The sequence below is a fragment of the Cibotium barometz genome, chromosome 42 (genome assembly GCF_041138505.1).
Source record: "Cibotium barometz isolate CiBa-2024 chromosome 42, ASM4113850v1, whole genome shotgun sequence".
NCBI lineage: Eukaryota > Viridiplantae > Streptophyta > Polypodiopsida > Cyatheales > Cibotiaceae > Cibotium > Cibotium barometz.
In genome coordinates this window covers 40,259,159-40,279,909 of record NC_141087.1, presented here as the reverse complement: position 1 = coordinate 40,279,909, position 20,751 = coordinate 40,259,159, and the positions used below count along the sequence as shown (strand labels likewise).

Sequence of the window (20,751 nt, the reverse complement as noted above, 5' to 3'; positions counted from 1 at the left end):
GCACTAAAGAGCTACGAAGAAGTATCTGATACAGCTGGTTGATAGGTTGCACGTGTTTTATGCCTATGTATGATCAGTGTGGGCTGCAAATTCAGCCATGTCTTGCTGACTTTGATGCATAACTTGCACACCAGGTAGCAGACAGCTAGTAGCTGTTGTGGGCACTCGAAGTACAGCTTGCGGGAAGTATTTGAGAGCTACTTTTCCGCCATCCCGAGGACTGGAAATTGTTTGTGCACTGTGTGGGCGACCAAGTGCACAAATAAAACAGACAAAAGTGATCTGTGTACTGTGTGGGCAACCAAGTACACAGTGAGAAGAGCGTGTCCTGTGTGGGCAACCAAGTACACAGCATGGGGGGTAGCCAATACACAGGTGTCAGCTAGGTGTGCAGCACATTCCGCAAGTGTAGACCAATTGTGGACATCGTTCAGAGAGGTAGTTTGTCATGTATGACATGTGCGGATACAGGTAGCAGGTTCCAGTGCTGTTTTCGCACATACGCGCTTAACTGCGACGTTCCACAGATTGGTCTAGCCTTCCAGACCCCAAAACCTTAAGGTGTTAGAGACCTCCAGTTTGGCCAATTTATGCAACTTCATAGCTATGAGCTTTGACAATGGTTGATGTCTGTTCTTCCACTTGATCTACAGGGTTTACGTACTTTCTTGGCAGTTGAGATTTGCATCAGTGTAACAATTGCAGAGCACAGTGTGGTTACACTATTGCGGGAGATTTTTGGCGTTGATGCGCTTGAGCACTGTGAGTGCTGGTGAGCTCTTTTGAGAGTGTTTTTCTCCCCGCAGGGAGCTTCTCTTTCGGTCTCGATTCTGTGCATTTCTTTGAGAGCATTGGTTTATGCTCGTTGTCTTCTTGTACAGGTTGTGGAGCCATAGCTCTTGTCACTTATGGCAGACATTATGTGTGACACGTCAGAGACGACTTCTGAGAGACGGCAGTCTCGTGGTTGTCGACACATGAGATGTTGGCATTGTGGTCACACAGGGCACATCAGGCGTCGCTGTTTTAGACGTATGAGACAGCAACGGAGATGTATGCGTGATGCAGAGACGGCTTTGACACAGGTTAGAGAGACAGTTGCAGTGGTTGACTATGCCAGTGACGGTGATGTCACGTTTGCCTCCAGTGTCCCTCTTGCGTACTTTACCAGATGCTCAGTTACTCCACAGTGGTTGCTAGATGCAGATGCTATATTTCACGTCACGTCGCATCGTGAGTGGTTTAGCACGTTTTCTAGTGGGAGTCTTGGTTCTGTGCATCTACATGTTGCAATCTACGAGATTGCAGGTGCAGGAGATGTATGTTTGTCATTGTCTAGTGGTGCATTGTATACGCTACATCATGTGCGTTATGTTCCTGAGATGACGCAGAGTTTGATCTCGGTGAGACAGCTACAGGACAGTGGTTGTCGAGTATTGCTTAGAGAGCAGTCATTCCAGATGCGTTGCGGATCACTTGTGATTGTGAGAGGAGATAAGCCTACGTCTGGCTTGATCTCTCCATTGTACGTATCTGAGGTTCGAGACGGTTCGATCTCGATTGTGGTACTGCCATGTGGTGTGCGAGAGACGAGACGTGTCTTATTCGCAGACGGACTCCAGGATGCTCCAGAGACAGAGCATTTAGCTGTGCAGGACGTGGCAGTGGACTGTGTAGAGACAGAGATGGAGCACGCTTGCTGCAGTGAGACACAGCAAGTGTCATCAGACTTGGTGCACACAGAGGTAGAGCGGGTCTGCTCCCTAGACGCACATTCAGAGATGACAGGTATGGAGTTTGATGATATGCTCATGCTAGATCATGCTGATGAGGAGGAGCCAGCACACAGGGAGTGTAGTCCTGATGATGCAGTGCATGCATACAGCGCAGAGGTGGCGAGGACAGCCAGGATTGCGCAGATTTCTTCAGCGTTCGGGTGTCTCTTCTACGACCTACTAGTGTCGAGACCCGACTTAGCAGCTGCAGTGGGAGCATTTGTAGCAGGGATTGTCAGTCGTACGATGGCTGACACTAGCATGATGCATTATGGAGGCATGCAGGCCATTATGGAGGACCTGCGGGATTTGCATGCAGGCTTTAGCATGGATATGCACGCTCGCCTATCACTAGAGCCGATACGGCTGTATGCAGATCATACAGAGCAGCCAGTGGGCATTGGATGAGTGTGGATCTCACTCATCGTGTGTGTGTGTACATAGTCATTAGACTAGGTTCCTTGCTTAAAGGCACATTCGCCTTTAAGTGGGAGGTTGTTGGGGTATAGGCGTATGTGCCTTGCCCGGCCGCCCGAGTCACGGGCGCCCGCCCACTGAGTACCCTATACATATAGTCAGTATACTGTATAGGGGGAGCTCACTCACAGATTCAGAGTCTCCCCACCCACACAGTGTCTCGTCCCTCTCTGTCTTTCTCTCCTTGCACACACAACACCGCACGCACGCATGCACACGATCCCCTTCACTGTGGTGTGCAATTAAGGAAGATGAAAGAACGCACACAAGATCCACTTCATGGGTGATACCTTGTTATACAGAGAAGCCAAATGCTGCCAAATCCCTCTGGCCAGCGTCATATGTTCGATATGATAAATCACCTGTGGTGTGCAATTAAGGAAGATGAAAGAACACAAGCATTGACACGATCCCATAATTGTGCCTGAGCCTCCCGTTCTTTCCGAGTAGAGGGTGAAAGCTCCCTGTCCTCCAACTCCAGCCATGGAACACCAACCACAATGAAATCAACCAAGTCATAAGACTTCAAGGCAGACTCCATCATTACCTTCCATGTGCCGTAGTTGGTCCCGTCCAACTGTCGATCCACTGGGAATGTGGGGAGTGTAGTGATCTTCACGTGCTTCTCAGCCATCTCAAGCAAGTCTGCCATCTCAAGGGTTCACAAGGTCTTATGAAGCGAGGGTGGGCGGGAAAAAAAATGAAGAAGAGGTTGCAAATAATATGCAAGGTGATTGTCCAACGACCCGATCTCCAAGTTCCGAACAGTCTAAGCAATCTCCAATCAGCACCACAAATCAACAAACCCTTAAGCTCCCACTGTCTCCAAAAGCTTCAAGCCACATGGGGCTCTGATACCATGTCAAGATGCACAGCGGAAATAAGAGACAACTGCTATAGAGAACAAGACGCAAAAGAGAGAGGTAGAGAGAAGCTATATAAACTCTGCTCTATACACAAGATCCGATACAAAAAGTGTGGGGGACCATGGGTGGTATTTATACCACCCACATATGCTGGTCGGCTAGGAAAAAGGCAGCCCCACATCAACCTCCACCCCCCAGCCCCTCTCCTCCAAGCACTAACACCCAACCACCAACACCACCACCACCCCCATCTAGCACCTCAACCCTCCCCCTCTTCCCCTCCCAATCATCTCCACCACTCCGTTTTCCCACCCCACCTACCTCATCAACCCCATCCTCACCTCCAGCCGACACGCCGCTGGACATGCTCACGACTGCAAATAGGCAGTCAACTAGCAAAGGTGCAGTTGGCCAGGTACTGGACACAAGTCGGCCAGCAAATAACAGCCCCACAACTAGTAAAAATAGGGAAAAATACATGGAAAAATGGAGAAACACCTAAATGGGCAAGGCACACCCACAACAATGGCCCTGGTGTGTAATGTACATACAGGAGATGACTGCTAACAGGGGCATGTACATTGGGGTGGGCGGATACAAAGGGTGGAAAAGGGGTGAGTTTCGTCAATACGATTGGGAACTTCGTTGTGTTGGGATTTACTGTCTCTTACGAGGAGCAACGTGATTCTATCCTGAGTAATATTTGGTATTTCCTAGGATTCTTCTCTTGTTATTTAGACAGTTGTCCAAGGGTCTTTTGATTGGAATGACGAACTATCGGTGCTCTACATTCCTGTGTAAGACTTAGCTTTGGTGGCAGTACCTAGAGACTAGTTAGCCATTTATGGCTATGCTCGGTGCCAGTGAGTAGCTATGAGCAGAATGTTCGTTGGAGTATTCACAAAGTTTGTCATTTTTTGAGTGTTAAGCACTTATGGTAATCCTACGAGTGGGGGTCTAACCTCAAAGCGACCAACATTCAAGTAGGAATCTGGTTGTCACAAGACAAGGTCTAGGAAGGAATTGATCACTCTAACTTGGATTCAAGGTCTAAAGGAGGTTTTATATGAAGTATATCTTGGTGGTATGGGATGCTAGGATATGCTACATGTAGGATTTCCAGATGCATCCATATTTGTGTTTGGGTGTTAGTTGACCAAAGGTGATAAACGTTAATTATTTAGTCAATTACAGGGAAGAGGGAAAAATGGATCGGGGATTGCAGATGATGGAGTGCTATTGCAGATTGATTGCATCTCTTATGATTGGATCTAGAATTGGGGTGGTGGAACTCTTTGTTTCGTCACTGCTATGGTGAAATTGTTATGTTTTGCATGTTCTAAGTGGTGTTGAGAAACCGGTCGGGTTACCAATGGATCTTGAGACGCGCGCATATATTCTACAGAGATCCATACTCGGAGATTATATCATTGATGATATTTCAATGGATTTCATGGATAAATATATTCTTCTGTGAAGGGTTAGTTTGTGTGCCAGATATTGCTAGCAATTTAAATATTCGTGTTATGCGGACTCATGAGTGATGGATTCGTAAAACGTATATGGAGCATATCCTGGTGGTATGGGACACTAGGGTCTCCTTCATGTGCGGTTTACAGGTTTTTGGTGAGGTAGATGTTTTAACCTCCGATGTGATCCAGAACTCATGATTGTTGGATAATAAAACTGATGTTTTACTTGCCGTTGTTCATGAGATATGAGCTCTATTCTCCAATGTGGAAAATATACGGTTATCATGATCTAAATCCAAATTCTCAAACATCGGCCTCTCAAGGTTATTATGGCAATGGTTCACGTATGGCTCGTGAAAGTTATCAACAATCCTCATCGGACAACTTTCAATTCCGATCCAACTTCCCTTGGCAACATTCACAGCAACCTCGCCGACAAGAAGAGTCATCTTTTAATAATTCTCAGCGTCAACAATTCCTTCAACCACGTGCATCTGATCGTGGACGAGACTCTAAACATGACCAATCTCGCACTCCATGGTTGTCACGGTACGAAAATACGATACCGTACGGGAATTTTTGGTACGATATGAAATTTTCGAATACCGTACGATAAAATACGGTTTTTATTTTTTACACGTACAAGCTATGGAGCTTCAAGCTTGAATGTGAGGGAAGGTTGGGAGGGGAGGAGTCTACAGTGCTTGAGAAACCAGTACATGGATATGTGTCTCTCCCGGTTGGATCTCCCGACTGTCTCCAAAAAAGAACCTGGATGGGTAATGCAATACCAAAGGTCTCCCAGTGTAGCGTTTATGACTAAGGGACCGTCCTTGCACAAGAGGAGTGCATCTAGGGTGATAAGTTTAGGGACTCCTCTCTAGATCAAAATGGCCATGTCCAAATGTTCTCCCTCGTGCATAACTTGAGAATCTAATTGTCTAGCCTACCTATACCAGGGATCCCCAAGTGATGTAGCAAGATTCTCTCATCCTACCAATCAAGTGTACACTACCAGTCTACCTCGCCAGATTTTTTAGGTCTCTCCACAACCCCATATGGAATATTGAGTGGACACAAAAGTTGCGAAGTATTGCGAGCATTTGGGATCTTCGTAAAGCAGGGTTTCTATTTTTTTTAAGCATTTGGAAAAAAAAATTCCAAGGAAAAAAAAAATTTGGGGAAAAAAAAACCCCAACTCGTATCGTACGATATCGTACGAATTCGTACGGTATCGTACCGTACGACTCGTACGTACGAACAGGTTCGTACGCATACGAGAAACAACTATGTCGCACTCCTTGTCCTACAATAGCTTCACCTTTTCGTGAACAACAAAAGACAAGATTGTGCACGATTTGTAATGGCAACCATAGATGGTTTGAATGTCCTAAACGACCCAATGCTTCTCAAAACCGTAATGTGGAATCTTCAACTTCAGAAGATTGCTCCGATAATTTAAAAGAAAAACATGCAGTAGCTCATGCACTTCATGTTAGTCGTCTAAAGGAGGTTTTATATAAAGTATATCTTGGTTGTATGGGATGCTAGGATATGCTACATATAGGATTTCTAGATGCATACATATTTGTGTTTGGGTGTTAGTTGACCAAAGATGATATGCGTTAATTATTTAGTCAATTACATGGAAGAGGAAAAAATGGATCGGGGATTGCAAATGATTGGAGTGCTATTGCAAATTGATTGCATCTATTATGATTGGATCTAGAATTGGGGTGGTGGAACTCTTTGTTTCATCACTGGTATGGTGAAATTGTTATGTTTTGCATTTTATCCGCTGCTATTGGTTCCGAAAACTATTCGAAGTCATCCAAGATTCGCATGGCTAGTTTACATCTTATGGAGACAGCCAATGCATGGTGGGATGCACTCATGGTTGAGGGAACTTCTCCCAAGAAATGGAAAGACTTCAAAAAGCAATTTTGTGATCAGTTTTGACCTAAGAAGTTTGAAGATGATATGCACCTTGCATGGGAAAGATTGCAGATGGAAACAGGTGAGACGGTTGATCATTACAACAAGAAATTTTGGGATGCATATCTCAAGATTATTCCTTTTAGAGAGATTTCTGAGAAGTCTAAATTAAGAGTATCGGGCTAGTTTGCATGACAACATTCGAGATTTTGTGAATGTATGCCCAAATGTCACCATCCAAGATTTCACGCATTCAGCTGCAGTTGTTGCCAGCCTCCAAGGTCTACATGGTAGACGAACCAAAGAAAAAAACAAGTATTGGGGATAAAAGTCTTCGGTACTTGAGAAGCGTGAGAACTCCAAGAATCGGTTTCAGCCTATGAAGCTAAGGGGTATTCCAAACTCCCAAACTCCTACAAAGGAAAGCACAACTTGACTAATGAGCAAATAGAGGTCTACCGCAAGGAAGGGAAATGCTTTAGATGTGGCAAAGAGAGGCACATGTTGGCCCAATGTCCGGATCGTCCTAAGGGACCTCGAGAGCAAGTCTAAGCCAATGATTAGTGGGATTCCCAATGTATTGGGAAACAGTTCAGAACCCGAGGCTAGAGAGTTACATCTCTCTTGGGACAACGTGCGGGGCAAGAATGCTCTAGTGTTGTTTGATATGGGGGAGCCACAAATAATTTCATTTCCATAGAGCTTGTGGAACAGCTGGGTATCAAACCCGAGGAGATGGGACCAGCCTTGCATGCGAAACAAGTGTTTCATGGTGATGCAGTGGCAGTAACGCCTATCATTGGTAAGTTGAGGATTCATGTCTAGGGTTATGTGGACTATGAGGATTTCTATATTCCACCTTTGAAGAACTCGGATGTCATCTTGGGAATGCCATGGTTTCATAGGAAGAATGCTATTATCCAAATTCACGATAGGACTATTTCTTTTAAGCATCAAAATAAGGATATCAGTATTATAGCAAAGAAGAAGAGAGACACCATCCCTATCGTATCCCATGTATCTATTTCCAAAGCAATGAAATCTTCTATCTTCATGTATATGATCTTTATAAAGGATAAGAGTGAAGACTCAATGAAAGATTTGAACTCTCTTGAGAGGGAGAGACTACAATTTCTAGAGGGATACAAGGATTGCTTTACAGATGTTATTCCAGAGCGTTGCCTCCTGAGCGACCAGAGGATCATGTGATAGAGTTGATTCCAGGGAGTTGACTCCCAAATCGACCTCCTTATCGTGTGAATGAAATATAACAAGAAGAGATTATGACACAAGTGCAAGACTTGTTATCAAAGGGATTGATATAGCCTAGTTCTTCACCCTTTTGTTCTCCAGTACTTCTAGTGCAGAAGAAGGATGGCTCATTCCGCATACAAAGCCTTGAACAAGATGACCATCAAGAATCGATTTCCTATACCAAGGGTGATGGTAGATTGGATCGACTGGAAGGCACGGAATTATTTAGTCGGATTGACTTGAAGAGTGGCTTTCATCAGATTCGGATCCAGCCACAAGATATTCACAAGACTGCCTTTCGTGTCACTTTTGGATTGTATGAGTATTTAGTGATACCTTTTGGACTCACAAATGCTCCGCTACCTTCAACCGCATGATGGATCAGATCTTTAGACCACATCGGATGAATGGGAGAGTTAAGAATTAGGGTTAGAGTTCATGTGTGGGAGACATACACAGAGAGAACAAGGGAGAGAGAGAGACTTGTGGGGATAAGTCAACTCATCAAGATGAGTGTGTGACTCCCCTATCACACATGTATATTGCACTAGTACACATAGTGCACTTAGTACATTAAAAGTACTAAGTGTACTATGTACTATAACTTATGGGCTTGTACACACTATAAGGGTGGGCATTATGCCTTTACCCCAACAACCTCCCACTTAAAGGCAAAGTGCCCTTAAATGAAGGAAAAGAAAAATCAGCATGTACATGATAATATACAAGGCCATATCAAGGCTGAAGCTGGCCTCATCCAATGCCCATCAAGTGTCTGCAATGAGCAAACCGCTCCGGAGGCAAACTCTTTGTCAACAGATCAGCCGGGTTGTCATCCGTGTGAATCTTAACAAGCTGAATTTGCTTGTTCTCTATCACCTCTCTGATGAAGTGATACTTCACATCCACATGCTTCGTCTTTGCATGAAAGACAGGGTTCTTTGCCAACTGGATGGCACTCTGACTGTCACAATGCAACAATGGAATATCCCCTGTATAAACCAAATCAACCACTAACCGAGATAGCCATAATGCCTCCTTGCAAGCCTCTGTGGCTGCAATATACTCGGCCTCTGTAGTAGATAAGGCAGTGCACTTCTGCATCCTGGATATCCATGACACAGCACCTCCTGTGAATGTAAACACATAACCAATAGTAGACTTCCGGTTATCTGGATGACCGGCATAATCCGAATCCGTGTAACCATGCACTAATGCATCCTGTTTGCCAAAGCAAATGCACATATCCTGTGTGCCCTTCAGGTATCTCATGACACCTTTCACTGCTTCCCAATGCTTCTTGCCAGGTTTAGCCATGTATCTAGAAACTACTCCCACTGCAAATGCAATGTCCGGCCTAGTAGTAACCATGGCATACATGAGACTGCCACAAGCTGAAGCATACGGAACCTTGGCCATATCAGCCCTGCCACTATCTGACTGTGGGCTGTCCATAGCACTGAGTTTCACATATGGAGGCAAAGGAGTACTAGTCTTCTTCCCCCCGTCCATATTGAACCTCTGCAAAACTTTGCCAATGTATTCCTTCTGAGACAAATACAACACATGCTGATTTCTGTCCCGAAGTATCCGCATACCCAAAATGTGATTTGCATCACCCAAATCCTTCATATCAAAGGTTTCATGCAGCCTCTTCTTCAAGGCATCCATCTCTTTACGAGATTTCCCGGCAATCAACATATCATCAACATACAAGATGAGGATCAATAGACTGCCATCCAAAGCTTTCTTGGTGTACAAGCAGTGATCTATGTCACTTCTCCTGAATTTCTGGGATTTCATGAATGTATCAAATTTATGATACCATTCTCTTGGTGCCTGTTTGAGCCCATAAAGACTCTTTTTCAGCTTGCATACAAGCTTCTCCTTTCCACTCACTGCATAACCCTCTGGCTGTTGCATATATATCTCCTCATGGAGATCACCGTGAAGAAAAGCAGTCTTCACATCCATCTGAATCAAGTCCAGATCATCATGTGCAACCAAAGCTAACACAGCTCTAAGTGTGGTCATTTTGACCACTGGAGAGAAGATCTCATCAAAGTCCACACCATATTCCTGCTTGAAGTGTAAACTGGCCTTGACGGGCGGTGAAACAAACACTCGCACATAAAACACTTCAACGCCATTGAGAACCTAGAAAAAGAAAACAAACAGGGGGAGCTAGAGTGCTCCTGCAAACAGTACACGGACACCGATTGGCCCCAAATCGCAGTGGCGCCCCTTGCGGTATTTCTTTAATTGATTATAAGAGCTTTGATTACAATATAAGGCTGGGAACTCAGCCATCGCAGTAGAACCCTTGAAGCCTGCAAAGAACCTGCATCTGGCTTCTTGTCCACTCGGCATCCACAAACAAGTCCAGCCATTGTTCACATCGAAAGACTCTCACACATTGAGTCTGCATACAGAAGCTTTCTCCCATGATCAAGGAGGCCACAACCATCCATAGCCTCTCACACTATGAACAGCATCACACCCTGACACATCCAGTGCTTCTGCATCACAACACAGACTCCCAAACTGTCTCTCAAAAGAGTATCACAGCACAGCATACCATACAGTTGACACACCTGTACAAACCCTCTCTACCTTCCAAGGGTACTATCCATCTCTGTCATGGATTCCCTGTCCCCTGCCCAATCAGTAGCAAGGCTGTACCAAACATGTGTCCATGCCTGTACCTTCTGCCTGCACGTGACCTGTCTCCTGGAGAAACCCAAAAAACATGTTTCCTCGAGAAACCTACGACCTGTTTCCACATGAAACCCTTAGGCCTGTTCCCCTTTGAAACTTCTGTCCTGTTCCCATACATCTAGTTATCTGTTCCCTCATGAAACATCTGGCAACATAGAGATACCCATAGCTGTAGGTCCCACTGTTCCTTTCTAGCAAGAAGAAAACAATCTGCTCCATGAGCACGCAGCCATGCGAGCTTGCATCACTCCCATGCCAAGAAACATAACCAAGAGACCTGTACTTGTAGCCAGAAACCCAAGTACATAGCTGAATTTGCAGCCAAGCAAAAACAGCCCATAAACTGTCCCAAAACAGTCCCTAATCCAAAGCAAAGAGAAGCTGAAAGTTCCATCAGTTGAACGCCATCGACATGATGTCTATGTTCATGGAAAACCAACCTCTCTCCACCTTTGTATCAAGAGAAACCAACCCTTGTCTACTCTTCAGCAAAGGGAGAGAGAGAAAGGAGGCCTGTGACTCTGTCTTGTAGCACAGCACAACAGCCAGCCTTCAGTCTCCAAAAAGCATGCATAAATAGACACTCAGATGCGCCTATATTGCCTGTAGCGCCAGCAGTACCTTCCTGCTGTCTGTGTACAGGCTTGCAACGACCACCTGTACCAGCTGCCAGCCAACCTGCAGCAGCCGTACAGATCTGCCACGTGGACTATACCTGCACATGCGCCGCCTCCAATCTGCAGCAACCTAACCTGCGCCGCCTGTACCTGCATCGCCTGAATCTGCACCTGCACAGCAGCCTAACCTGCCACGTGGACTGTACCTGCAAACAACAGCCTGACCTGCCACATGGACAGTACCTGCACAGCAGCCGTACAGTCCTGCACAGGCTCTTCTGTGCGCAGCCAGCATGCAGTCCACCTCTCCCAAAAAGCACATGCTTCCTCAAGAGAGATAGGCGCCTCCTTTGCCTGGCAGTCCCTCTTCTTCCCAAAAAGCACACGTGGCCCCATAATAGCATAAGGGCCACGATTATCTTTAATGAAGGGCTTTATAAATGATTTTAAAGGTTTTTAAACCTTTTAAGCTAAAATCTCTTTGCCCCCTTTCACACATGGGGCTGTCCACACATGGGCTGCCTTTTTGACTCCAACCTGATGCCATTCACACTGTCCACCATGTCCCCGTGCACATCTGCATCTTGTCCAGAGAAAAACACAGGGTCATGACATACCCCCCTCTTGAAAAATGGCAAGCGTCCTCGATTGCACTCAATGGCACAGTAAAGCATCTCATGAGCAAAGACACCCCAAACAATGGCCTTCCAATGCATCTGGATGATAAAATAATCATCCTGCACAATAAGCCACACTGTCCTCTTGCTTGTTCCTTCAGAACCTACAGCAAAAGTCTAAAACCAAATGGAAACACGTTAACGGTGTTCGCCAAAAACAAAACCATGCATCATTCTACATATGCATGACACACATATTCATTCGCAAACAATATGCTCCTCAAAATGCTCTACCTACTCCAAAGTAACAGTCTAAGGGCTGCTCGCAAGCCTTACGCCCATGGGCATCCCGCAGGACCCACGACTAATGGTACAACATGAGCATATGAAAGCACTCAATGCATCCAAACACTACATCCACTAAGTACTTTCCCACATATGTTTCATGGCCATCTCGCACGAGTCACACCCATGAACATAATAAAGCACTTGATGTATCATACCAACATACATGCAGCACAAGACACAATGCAGAGTATTTCCCAATGTATTCTCAATGGTACCAGGATCCAATGGCACCAGAATACAAAAATACCTCTACCTCAAAAAGTGTATGCATACATGCACAAATAGAGTTCGATCCATATAGCCATGAACCAAACCAACTCTAGGACTGCTCGCAAGACTTATGTCCTCTATAGAGTTATCCATAGTTGCAGTTATAGTTCAAGGTGCGCGCGACTGCCAACTTTACCATCTCATGTGACTAGTACACAATATCATAGAAGTCCCATAAGCAGATGTACTGTCAGCCTCAGTACCTTCGGGTGAATACAAAGATGTCACCAAGCGACTACTAGATAACAACTGAGCCTGTCTGTAACAAGGGAGCGGAGGTGCTACCCCCCTCTTGAGCATCAGGCAATGCTCCAGACCCATGCTCGGCTGAACCTGAATGAGCCGTAACAAGAGTCGACTCCAACTCATAGGCATCAAGATAAAGCTGCAAATCCTGAGGTGAATCTGCTAAGTCACCCTCCTCCATCCACTTCGCATCCATCAGTGAACCTCCTCCATCCACTTCGCATCCATCAGTGAACAGCTCTTGAACTTCACAGGATAGCGACGCGAAACTTTACCCTCAACCTTTCTTTCCTTATGTGCCAGTATATGCTCAGGAATAAGAACCTCGTCAAGTTCCTCCACTTCCATCTGAGCCTCATCTGATACATCCTCAGGCACCCAAAAACCTGCTTGCACTCCACCCAAGTGGTAAGCACAAGTCCTCGATGAAGCATAGTAGATCACCACTAACATAGAAAGAAACTGTCTTCCGAACCCATGAAGCGCCTATGAAGGTACGACCGGTGACAAACTGGCAATGTTTTGCACCATAACACTTCAACTGCTTCTTGTTCCTGGCCGACTACTTCTTGTCCTTGGTGTCTTTTCTCCTGAGCTTCATCTTCAGCTCTTGCTCTTCACCTCATATAGGCAAAGACACAAAATCCTGTACTGTGTCCTGCACTTCCTTTTCACTTTCCTCATGTTGAAGCTTTTGATGTGACAACCATGAGACAACCACAAGCTCGCCCCCTTAGGAAAGTTGGCGATTGTCCCGACCAAAGCAACCACGGACTCGCCTCCTTGAGAAAGTCGACGATGTATCCCGGCAACGGAACCATGAAAACCGGCCTTGACGGGAGGTGAAACAAACACTCGCACATAAAACACTTCAACGCCATTGAGAACCTAGAAAAAGAAAACAAACAGGGGGAGCTAGAGTGCTCCTGCAAACAGTACACGGACACCGATTGGCCCCAAATCGCAGTGGCGCCCCTTGCGGTATTTCTTTAATTGATTATAAGAGCTTTGATTACAATATAAGGCTGGGAACTCAGCCGTCGCAGTAGAACCCTTGAAGCCTGCAAAGAACCTGCATCTGGCTTCTTGTCCACTCGGCATCCACAAACAAGTCCAGCCATTGTTCACATCGAAAGACTCTCACACATTGAGTCTGCATACAGAAGCTTTCTCCCATGATCAAGGCTGCCACAACCATCCATAGCCTCTCACACTATGAACAGCATCACACCCTGACACATCCAATGCTTGTTGGGGTAAAGGCATTATGCCCACCCTTATAGTGTGTACAAGCCCATAAGTTATAGTACATAGTACACTTAGTACTTTTAATGTACTAAGTGCACTATGTGTACTAGTGCAATATACATGTGTGATAGGGGAGTCACACACTCATTCCCATGAGTTGACTTATCCCCACAACTCTCTCTCTCTCTCTCCCTTGTTCTTCTCTGTGTATGTCTCCCACACATGAATTACTCTAACCCTAATTCTCCCATTCAACTGGTATCAGAGCCCAGGCTGCCTCGAACTGCAACTGAGGAAAGTCACTACGCAGAAGAAACTCAACAAAGCGAGGAACAACCCCTGCCGCAATGACTTTTTGAATTGGAGGACTGCGCTCAATGGACAAGAGCTTTCGGAACTGAGCTGGACTGGGCGGCAGTGGTGCTGGACAGCTGCTGGGGCGGCATGCCCTCCTTGCGTTTCTTAAGCAGACTCTCCTCGCGCTTGCTCTTGCGGATCTCCACCAGGTTGTCCTCTCGCTTGCGGCGGGCCTCATCTGCATCCACTGCGATTTTGTAGGCCTTCTTGCGCGCATCTGCGCTCGCGTTGGGCGGACAGGCTGGCGGGCGGACCTCATCGCCTATGGGTTTCGCTCCTCGTCACCTTCTCCTAAGCGTAACAACGCTTACGTGTCCCTTGGTTACGCTACTTGAGTCGGCAGCAGCTGGTAGGCAGGCGAGCGAAGAAGAACGCCGTGCATTCAACAGGCCTTCAGCGCCGGAGGTCCACACGCAGAGGGCATCTTCAAAAACTGCTGCTGGTCCTGGTGCTTGCAGTAGCGCTTCGTGGAAGGTGCAAGTTCTACCACTTGTCCACCTTGTGCCTGCGACTGCCCTCTCGAAGCGTCTTCCGTGCTGCTGCCCACAGAGCTCCGCAGCGTTTGGATCAGCGTGAGCGTGTAGCAACATCAGCAAGAAGCCCCCCCCCCCTTTTGTGCAAGAGCATCAGATTTTCTGCAACAGCATCAACACAAAGAAATTCAGCCTGCAAATCTCAGAGAAATTCAAAAATTAAAAGGTATTTGCCTTCAATTTTGGGAATTTCTTATCAATTCAATCAATTGAGCAGGTACAGGTGCCGAATTGCTCAATTTCTGAGCGAAATTGGCAAAATTGGGTGACATTGGTCACAATCAGGATCAATTTGCAGGAAATTGGATGTCGAAATTTGGGGCTTTTGATGTAATTGTGCAATTAAGCACTCATACATGAGTGTATGATGTGAGAAATCGCACATTTGGGCAAAATTGCAGCAAATTGCAGTGCAAATCAAGGGGCTTTTGTGCCGATTGGGTTGATTTGCATGCAGGCACTCGCAGTTGATGCTGTGGATAATGTGTTGATGCCTTACAAGCACTCAATGTGCCTGTAAATCAAGGGGCTTTCATTATTTGGATGTATATGTGGCCAGGGGGAAGCATCGTGAACACTCTGGATGCCTTCATGTGCGTCAATGTACCATGTATGATCAGAAATTGATCTTAAATCAAGGGGCTTTTCAAGTTCGTATGCTTGTTGAGCTTGGCAAAGCAGCAGGCAAGACATTTATGCCTTGAATCCTCAAAAATCAGCTTGCAGTCAAGGGGCTATTTAAGGTGCTGTCCAAAATCTGCAGCAACCAGATTTTGGTGATTTCATCACAAACAGTGGGAGAAAAGTTGCATTCTTGCTTCCGCAGTGGGAGATAAAGCTTGGGAGAACAACTGTGAGCACTTTGTGTGCTTTTGGTGCAGTGTTTGCACACTTGCAGGGAGTCAGGCATTGACAGGTTGCATATTGCTATGGCAACCACAGGTGAGAGCTCTTCATTGCTTCACATCAAGAAGCTTGAAGGCTCACATAACTATGATATTTGGCAAACCCAGTGCTATAATGTGTTGCTCCAGAAGAAGCAGCACAAGCCTATCAAAGAAAGGGGTGTGATGCCCGCTTCTCTTACTGCTGAAGAATGGGAAGATATGGATGAGCTGGCAAGATCTACTATCATGTTGTCTGTGTCAGACTCTTTACTTTTCAGCATTCGTGAAGAGAAGACAGCTTGGGGAATGTGGCAGAGATTGCAGGACTTGTATGCCCAGCAAAGTGCCTCAAGCAAAGTGTATTGGTTGAAGAAACTCATAGGTCTTCAGATGAAGGAAGGGGCGTCTATGACAGCCCATTTAAATGAGTTTAATGGTATTGTCAGCCAAGTTATAAATCAAAAGTTGGCAATGGACGATGAGTTCAAAGCCACTTTTCTCTTATGCACTTTGCCAAAGAGTTGGGACACATTCAGGACAGCCACTAGCAATTCGAATGCTATGCTGTCATATGCAGATGTTGAGGGTGCTCTTCTTCAAGAAGAGATGAACAGGAAGAACAACTCTGTTGTAAAGTCCAATGCAATGAATGCACGTGGGAGATCCCAGCAAAGGGGAAAAAGCCAAGAAAGGGGAAGGAGCAAGTCTCGCTCCAAAAAGAATTTGGAATGCCATTATTGTGGCAAGAAGGGACACATTAAAAAGCAATGCTACAAATGGAAAAATGATCAAAAGGAAAAGGGAAAAGGCAAAGACAAAGAGAAAGATGAAGCCAAAGATGTAAAGCCAAAGGGCAAAAGTGGAGTCAAGATTGAAGAAATCAATGTGTCACATGCAGGTGACAGTGAGGATGAGGTCCTATTTACGTCTTCACTTGATGCCCATTCACTTCTTACAGGTGGTCATGGTATGCACTCATGGATCATTGATTCAGGTGCCTCCTTTCATGTCACAGGTTGCAGAGACTTGTTTGTCAGGTATACTACTGGCAATGAAGGAGTTGTTTATTTGGGTGATAACCATGCATGCAAGATTCTTGGCAGAGGTGATGTGAGGCTTGTGTTTTCAGATGGCTCACAGCTTATGCTCCATGATGTCAGGCATGTGCCTGAGATCAAGAAGAATCTGCTTTCTACTGGACAGCTTGATGATGCTGATTATGTTACCACATTTGGTCGTGGAAAGTGGAAAATTAGTAAGGGCTCACTGGTTGTTGCCAGAGGCTCTAAGGTGGACACTCTTTACTTTATGCATGCAGGTGTTTGTCACCATGCTAATGTAAATGCAACCTAGCTGCCGGAAATCTCTATGTGGCATAGCCGGTTGGGACACATGAGTGTCAAGGGAATGGAGCAATTGTCTCGTTTGGGTTACTTGCCTTCTCTAAAGTTTTCAAGTTTTCAGTTTTGTGAGCATTGTATATATGGCAGGCAACTGCAGTGCCCCCACAAGAAAGCTCTTGGACAGAAAGATGCTCAGTTAGAGCTTGTGCATACAGATGTATGTGAGATGCCTCAGCTTTCTTTGGGAGGGGCAAAATACTTTGTGTCTTTTATTGATGATGCCACACGCAAGGTGTGGGTCTATCCTCTTCGTTTAAAGAGTGATACGTTCTGAGTGTTTCAGAAGTTTGTTGCTCATGTTGAGAATCAAACTGGCAAAACACTGAAGGCTTTGCGTTCCGACAATGGTGGAGAGTATATGTCCAAACAGTTTCAGGACTTTTGTGATGCTAAAGGCATCAAGAGGGAGCTCTCTACTCCTTATGATCCTCCACAAAACGGGACAGCAGAGAGGATGAACAGGACCATTCAGGAGAAGGTCCGTTCTATGTTGTCACATGCTGCATTACCTCATGGTTTTTGGGCTGAAGCTGTTATGACAGCCGTTCACCTTATAAACAGGTCACCTAACACGAGGCTTGGTGGGAAAGTGCCAGAAGAAGTATGGACAGGGAAGCCTCCATCATACAAGCACTTGAGAGTGTTTGGTTGCGTTGCGTACGTGCACATACGCAGGGAAATGCGCACCAAACTTGATCCTAAGTCTCACAAATGCATATTCCTAGGATATGGTGACAGAGGTGAAATGGGGTATAGACTTTGGGATCCCGTGAATAGAAAGATCATACGCAGAATGATGTCATTTTTGATGAAACATGCATGTATAAGGAGCCTGCAAGGCAACAGGAGCCTGGCAGAGTCATCTTTGATGATGATGGACATCATGGACAACAACCAAGGGCTGTAAATCAGCCATTACAGCAGCAAAACCAGCCCTTAAATGGTGCTGAAAATGGTCCAAATGGACAGCCAGAGATGGCAGAAGATATCCCCATGGATATACCACAGTTAGAGGAGATACCGGGCATGATTTTTCAACCTTATGGCATGGAACAGAAGCCACCAATGGGTGATATGCAGGCTGGACAGCAACCTACAAATGATGGTCATTGGGTACGGAGGTCCACGAGACCCTCCAGAGCCCCTGACAGGTTTGTTCCAGGGGTTGACTACTTGATGCTCACTGACTGTGGGGAGCCCTCATGTTATAAGGAGGCTTTACAGAGGGCAGACAAGGCTCTTTGGGAGCGTGCCATGAAGTCAGAGATGGATTCTCTGCACAAAAATGGAACATGGAAGTTGGTGCATTTACCTGCAGGCAAGAAGGTTTTGCCATGCAAGTGGGTTTACAGGCTCAAAGTTGCACCTGATGCAAAGCCAAGATACAAAGCCAGGTTAGTGGCTAAAGGCTTCAAGCAGGAATATGGTGTTGACTTTGATGAGATCTTCTCTCCAGTGGTCAAAATGACCACACTTAGAGCTGTGTTAGCTTTGGTTGCACATGATGATCTCGACTTGATTCAGATGGATGTGAAGACTGCTTTTCTTCACGGTGATCTCCATGAGGAGATATATATGCAGCAGCCAGAGGGTTATGCAGTGAGTGGAAAGGAGAAGCTTGTATGCAAGCTGAAAAAGAGTCTTTATGGGCTCAAACAGGCACCAAGAGAATGGTATCATAAATTTGATACATTCATGAAATCCCAGAAATTCAGGAGAAGTGACATAGATCACTGCTTGTACACCAAGAAAGCTTTGGATGGCAGTAAATTGATCCTCATCTTGTATGTTGATGATATGTTGATTGCCGGGAAATCTCGTAAGGAGATGGATACCTTGAAGCAGAGGCTGCATCAAACCTTTGATTCAGCTTGTTAAGATTCATACGGATGACAACCCGGCTGATCTGTTGACAAAGAGTTTGCCTCCGGAGCGGTTTGCTCATTGCAGACACTTGATGGGCATTGGATGAGGCCAGTTTCAGCCTTGATATGGCCTTGTATATTATCATGTACATGCTGATTTTTTCTTTTCCTTTACTTAAGGGCACTTTGCCTTTAAGTGGGAGGTTGTTGGGGTAAAGGCATTATGCCCACCCTTATAGTGTGTACAAGCCCATAAGTTATAGTACATAGTACACTTAGTACTTTTAATGTACTAAGTGCACTATGTGTACTAGTGCAATATACATGTGTGATAGGGGAGTCACACACTCATTCCCATTAGTTGACTTATCCCCACAACTCTCTCTCTCTCTCTCCCTTGTTCTTCTCTGTGTATGTCTCCCACACATGAATTACTCTAACCCTAATTCTCCCATTCAGTGCTTCTGCATCACAACACAGACTCCCAAACTGTCTCTCAAAAGAGTATCACAGCACAGCATACCATACAGTCGACACACCTGTACAAACCCTCTCTACCTTCCAAGGGTACTATCCATCTCTGTCATGGATTCCCTGTCCCCTGCCCAATCAGTAGCAAGGCTGTACCAAACATGTGTCCATTCCTGTACCTTCTGCCTGCACGTGACCTATCTCCTGGAGAAACCCAAAAAACATGTTTCCTCGAGAAACCTACGACCTATTTCCACATGAAACCCTTAGGCCTGTTCCCCTTTGAAACTTCTGTCCTATTCCCATACATCTAGTTACCTGTTCCCTCATGAAACATCTGGCAACATAGAGATACCCATAGCTGTAGGTCCCACTGTTCCTTTCTAGCAAGAAGAAAACAATCTGCTCCATGAGCACGCAGCCATGCGAGCTTGCATCACTCCCATGCCAAGAAACATAACCAAGAGACCTGTACTTGTAGCCAGAAACCCAAGTACATAGCTGAATTTGCAGCCAAGCAAAAACAGCCCATAAACTGTCCCAAAACAGTCCCTAATCCAAAGCAAAGAGAAGTTGAAAGTTCCATCAGTTGAACGCCATCGACATGATGTCTATGTTCATGGAAAACCAACCTCTGTCCACCTTTGTATCAAGAGAAACCAACCCTTGTCTACTCTTCAGCAGAGGGAGAGAGAGAAAGGAGGCCTGACTCTGTCTTGTAGCACAGCACAGCAGCCAGCCTTCAGTCTCCAAAAAGCATGCATAAATAGACACTCAGATGCGCCTATATTGCCTGTAGCGCAGCCCGCCAGCAGTACCATCCTGCTGTCTGTACAGGCCTGCAACTACCACCTATACCAGCCGCCAGCCAACCTGCAACAGCCGTACAGATCTACCACGTGGACTGTACCTGCACATGTGCCGCCTCCAATCTGCAGCAACCTGACCTGCGCCGCCTGTACCTGCATCGCCTGAATCTGCACCTGCAGCAGCCTGACCTGCCACATGGACTATACCTGCAAACAACAGCCTGACCTGCCACGTGGACAGTACCTGCACAGCAGCCGTACAGTCCTGCACAGGCTCTTCTGTGCGCAGCCAGCATGCAGTCCACCTCTCCCAAAAAGCGCATGCTTCCTCAAGAGAGATAGGCGCCTCCTTTGCCTGGCAGTCCCTCTTCTTCCCAAAAAGCACACGTGGCCCCAGAATAGCATAAGGGCCACGATTATCTTTAATGAAGGGCTTTATAAATGATTTTAAAGGTTTTTAAACCTTTTAAGCTAAAATCTGTTTGCCCCCTTTCACACATGGGGTTGTCCACACATGGGCTCCCTTTTTGACTCCAACCTGATGCCATTCACACTGTCCACCATGTCCCCGTGCACATCTGCA

General features: G+C 45.9%; 2 protein-coding genes across 5 annotated transcripts in view; one reads left to right on the top strand and one right to left on the bottom strand.

Moving 5' to 3' along the window:
• LOC147614471 (uncharacterized) overlaps positions 1-20,751 on the bottom strand; it is a 37,700-nt gene that overhangs the window by 10,290 nt on the left and 6,659 nt on the right. The window lies entirely within an intron of this gene.
• On the top strand, positions 632-2,397 carry LOC147614472 (uncharacterized). Its single transcript, XM_086781002.1, has one exon. It carries the CDS (start codon positions 909-911, stop codon positions 2,181-2,183), a length of 1,275 nt encoding a protein of 424 aa, XP_086637128.1. The 5' UTR covers positions 632-908; the 3' UTR covers positions 2,184-2,397.

Excerpts from the sequence above, each read along its gene's own strand:
- LOC147614472 (XM_086781002.1), top strand. The coding sequence starts at position 909 with ATGGCAGACATTATGTGTGACACGTCAGAGACGACTTCTGAGAGACGG.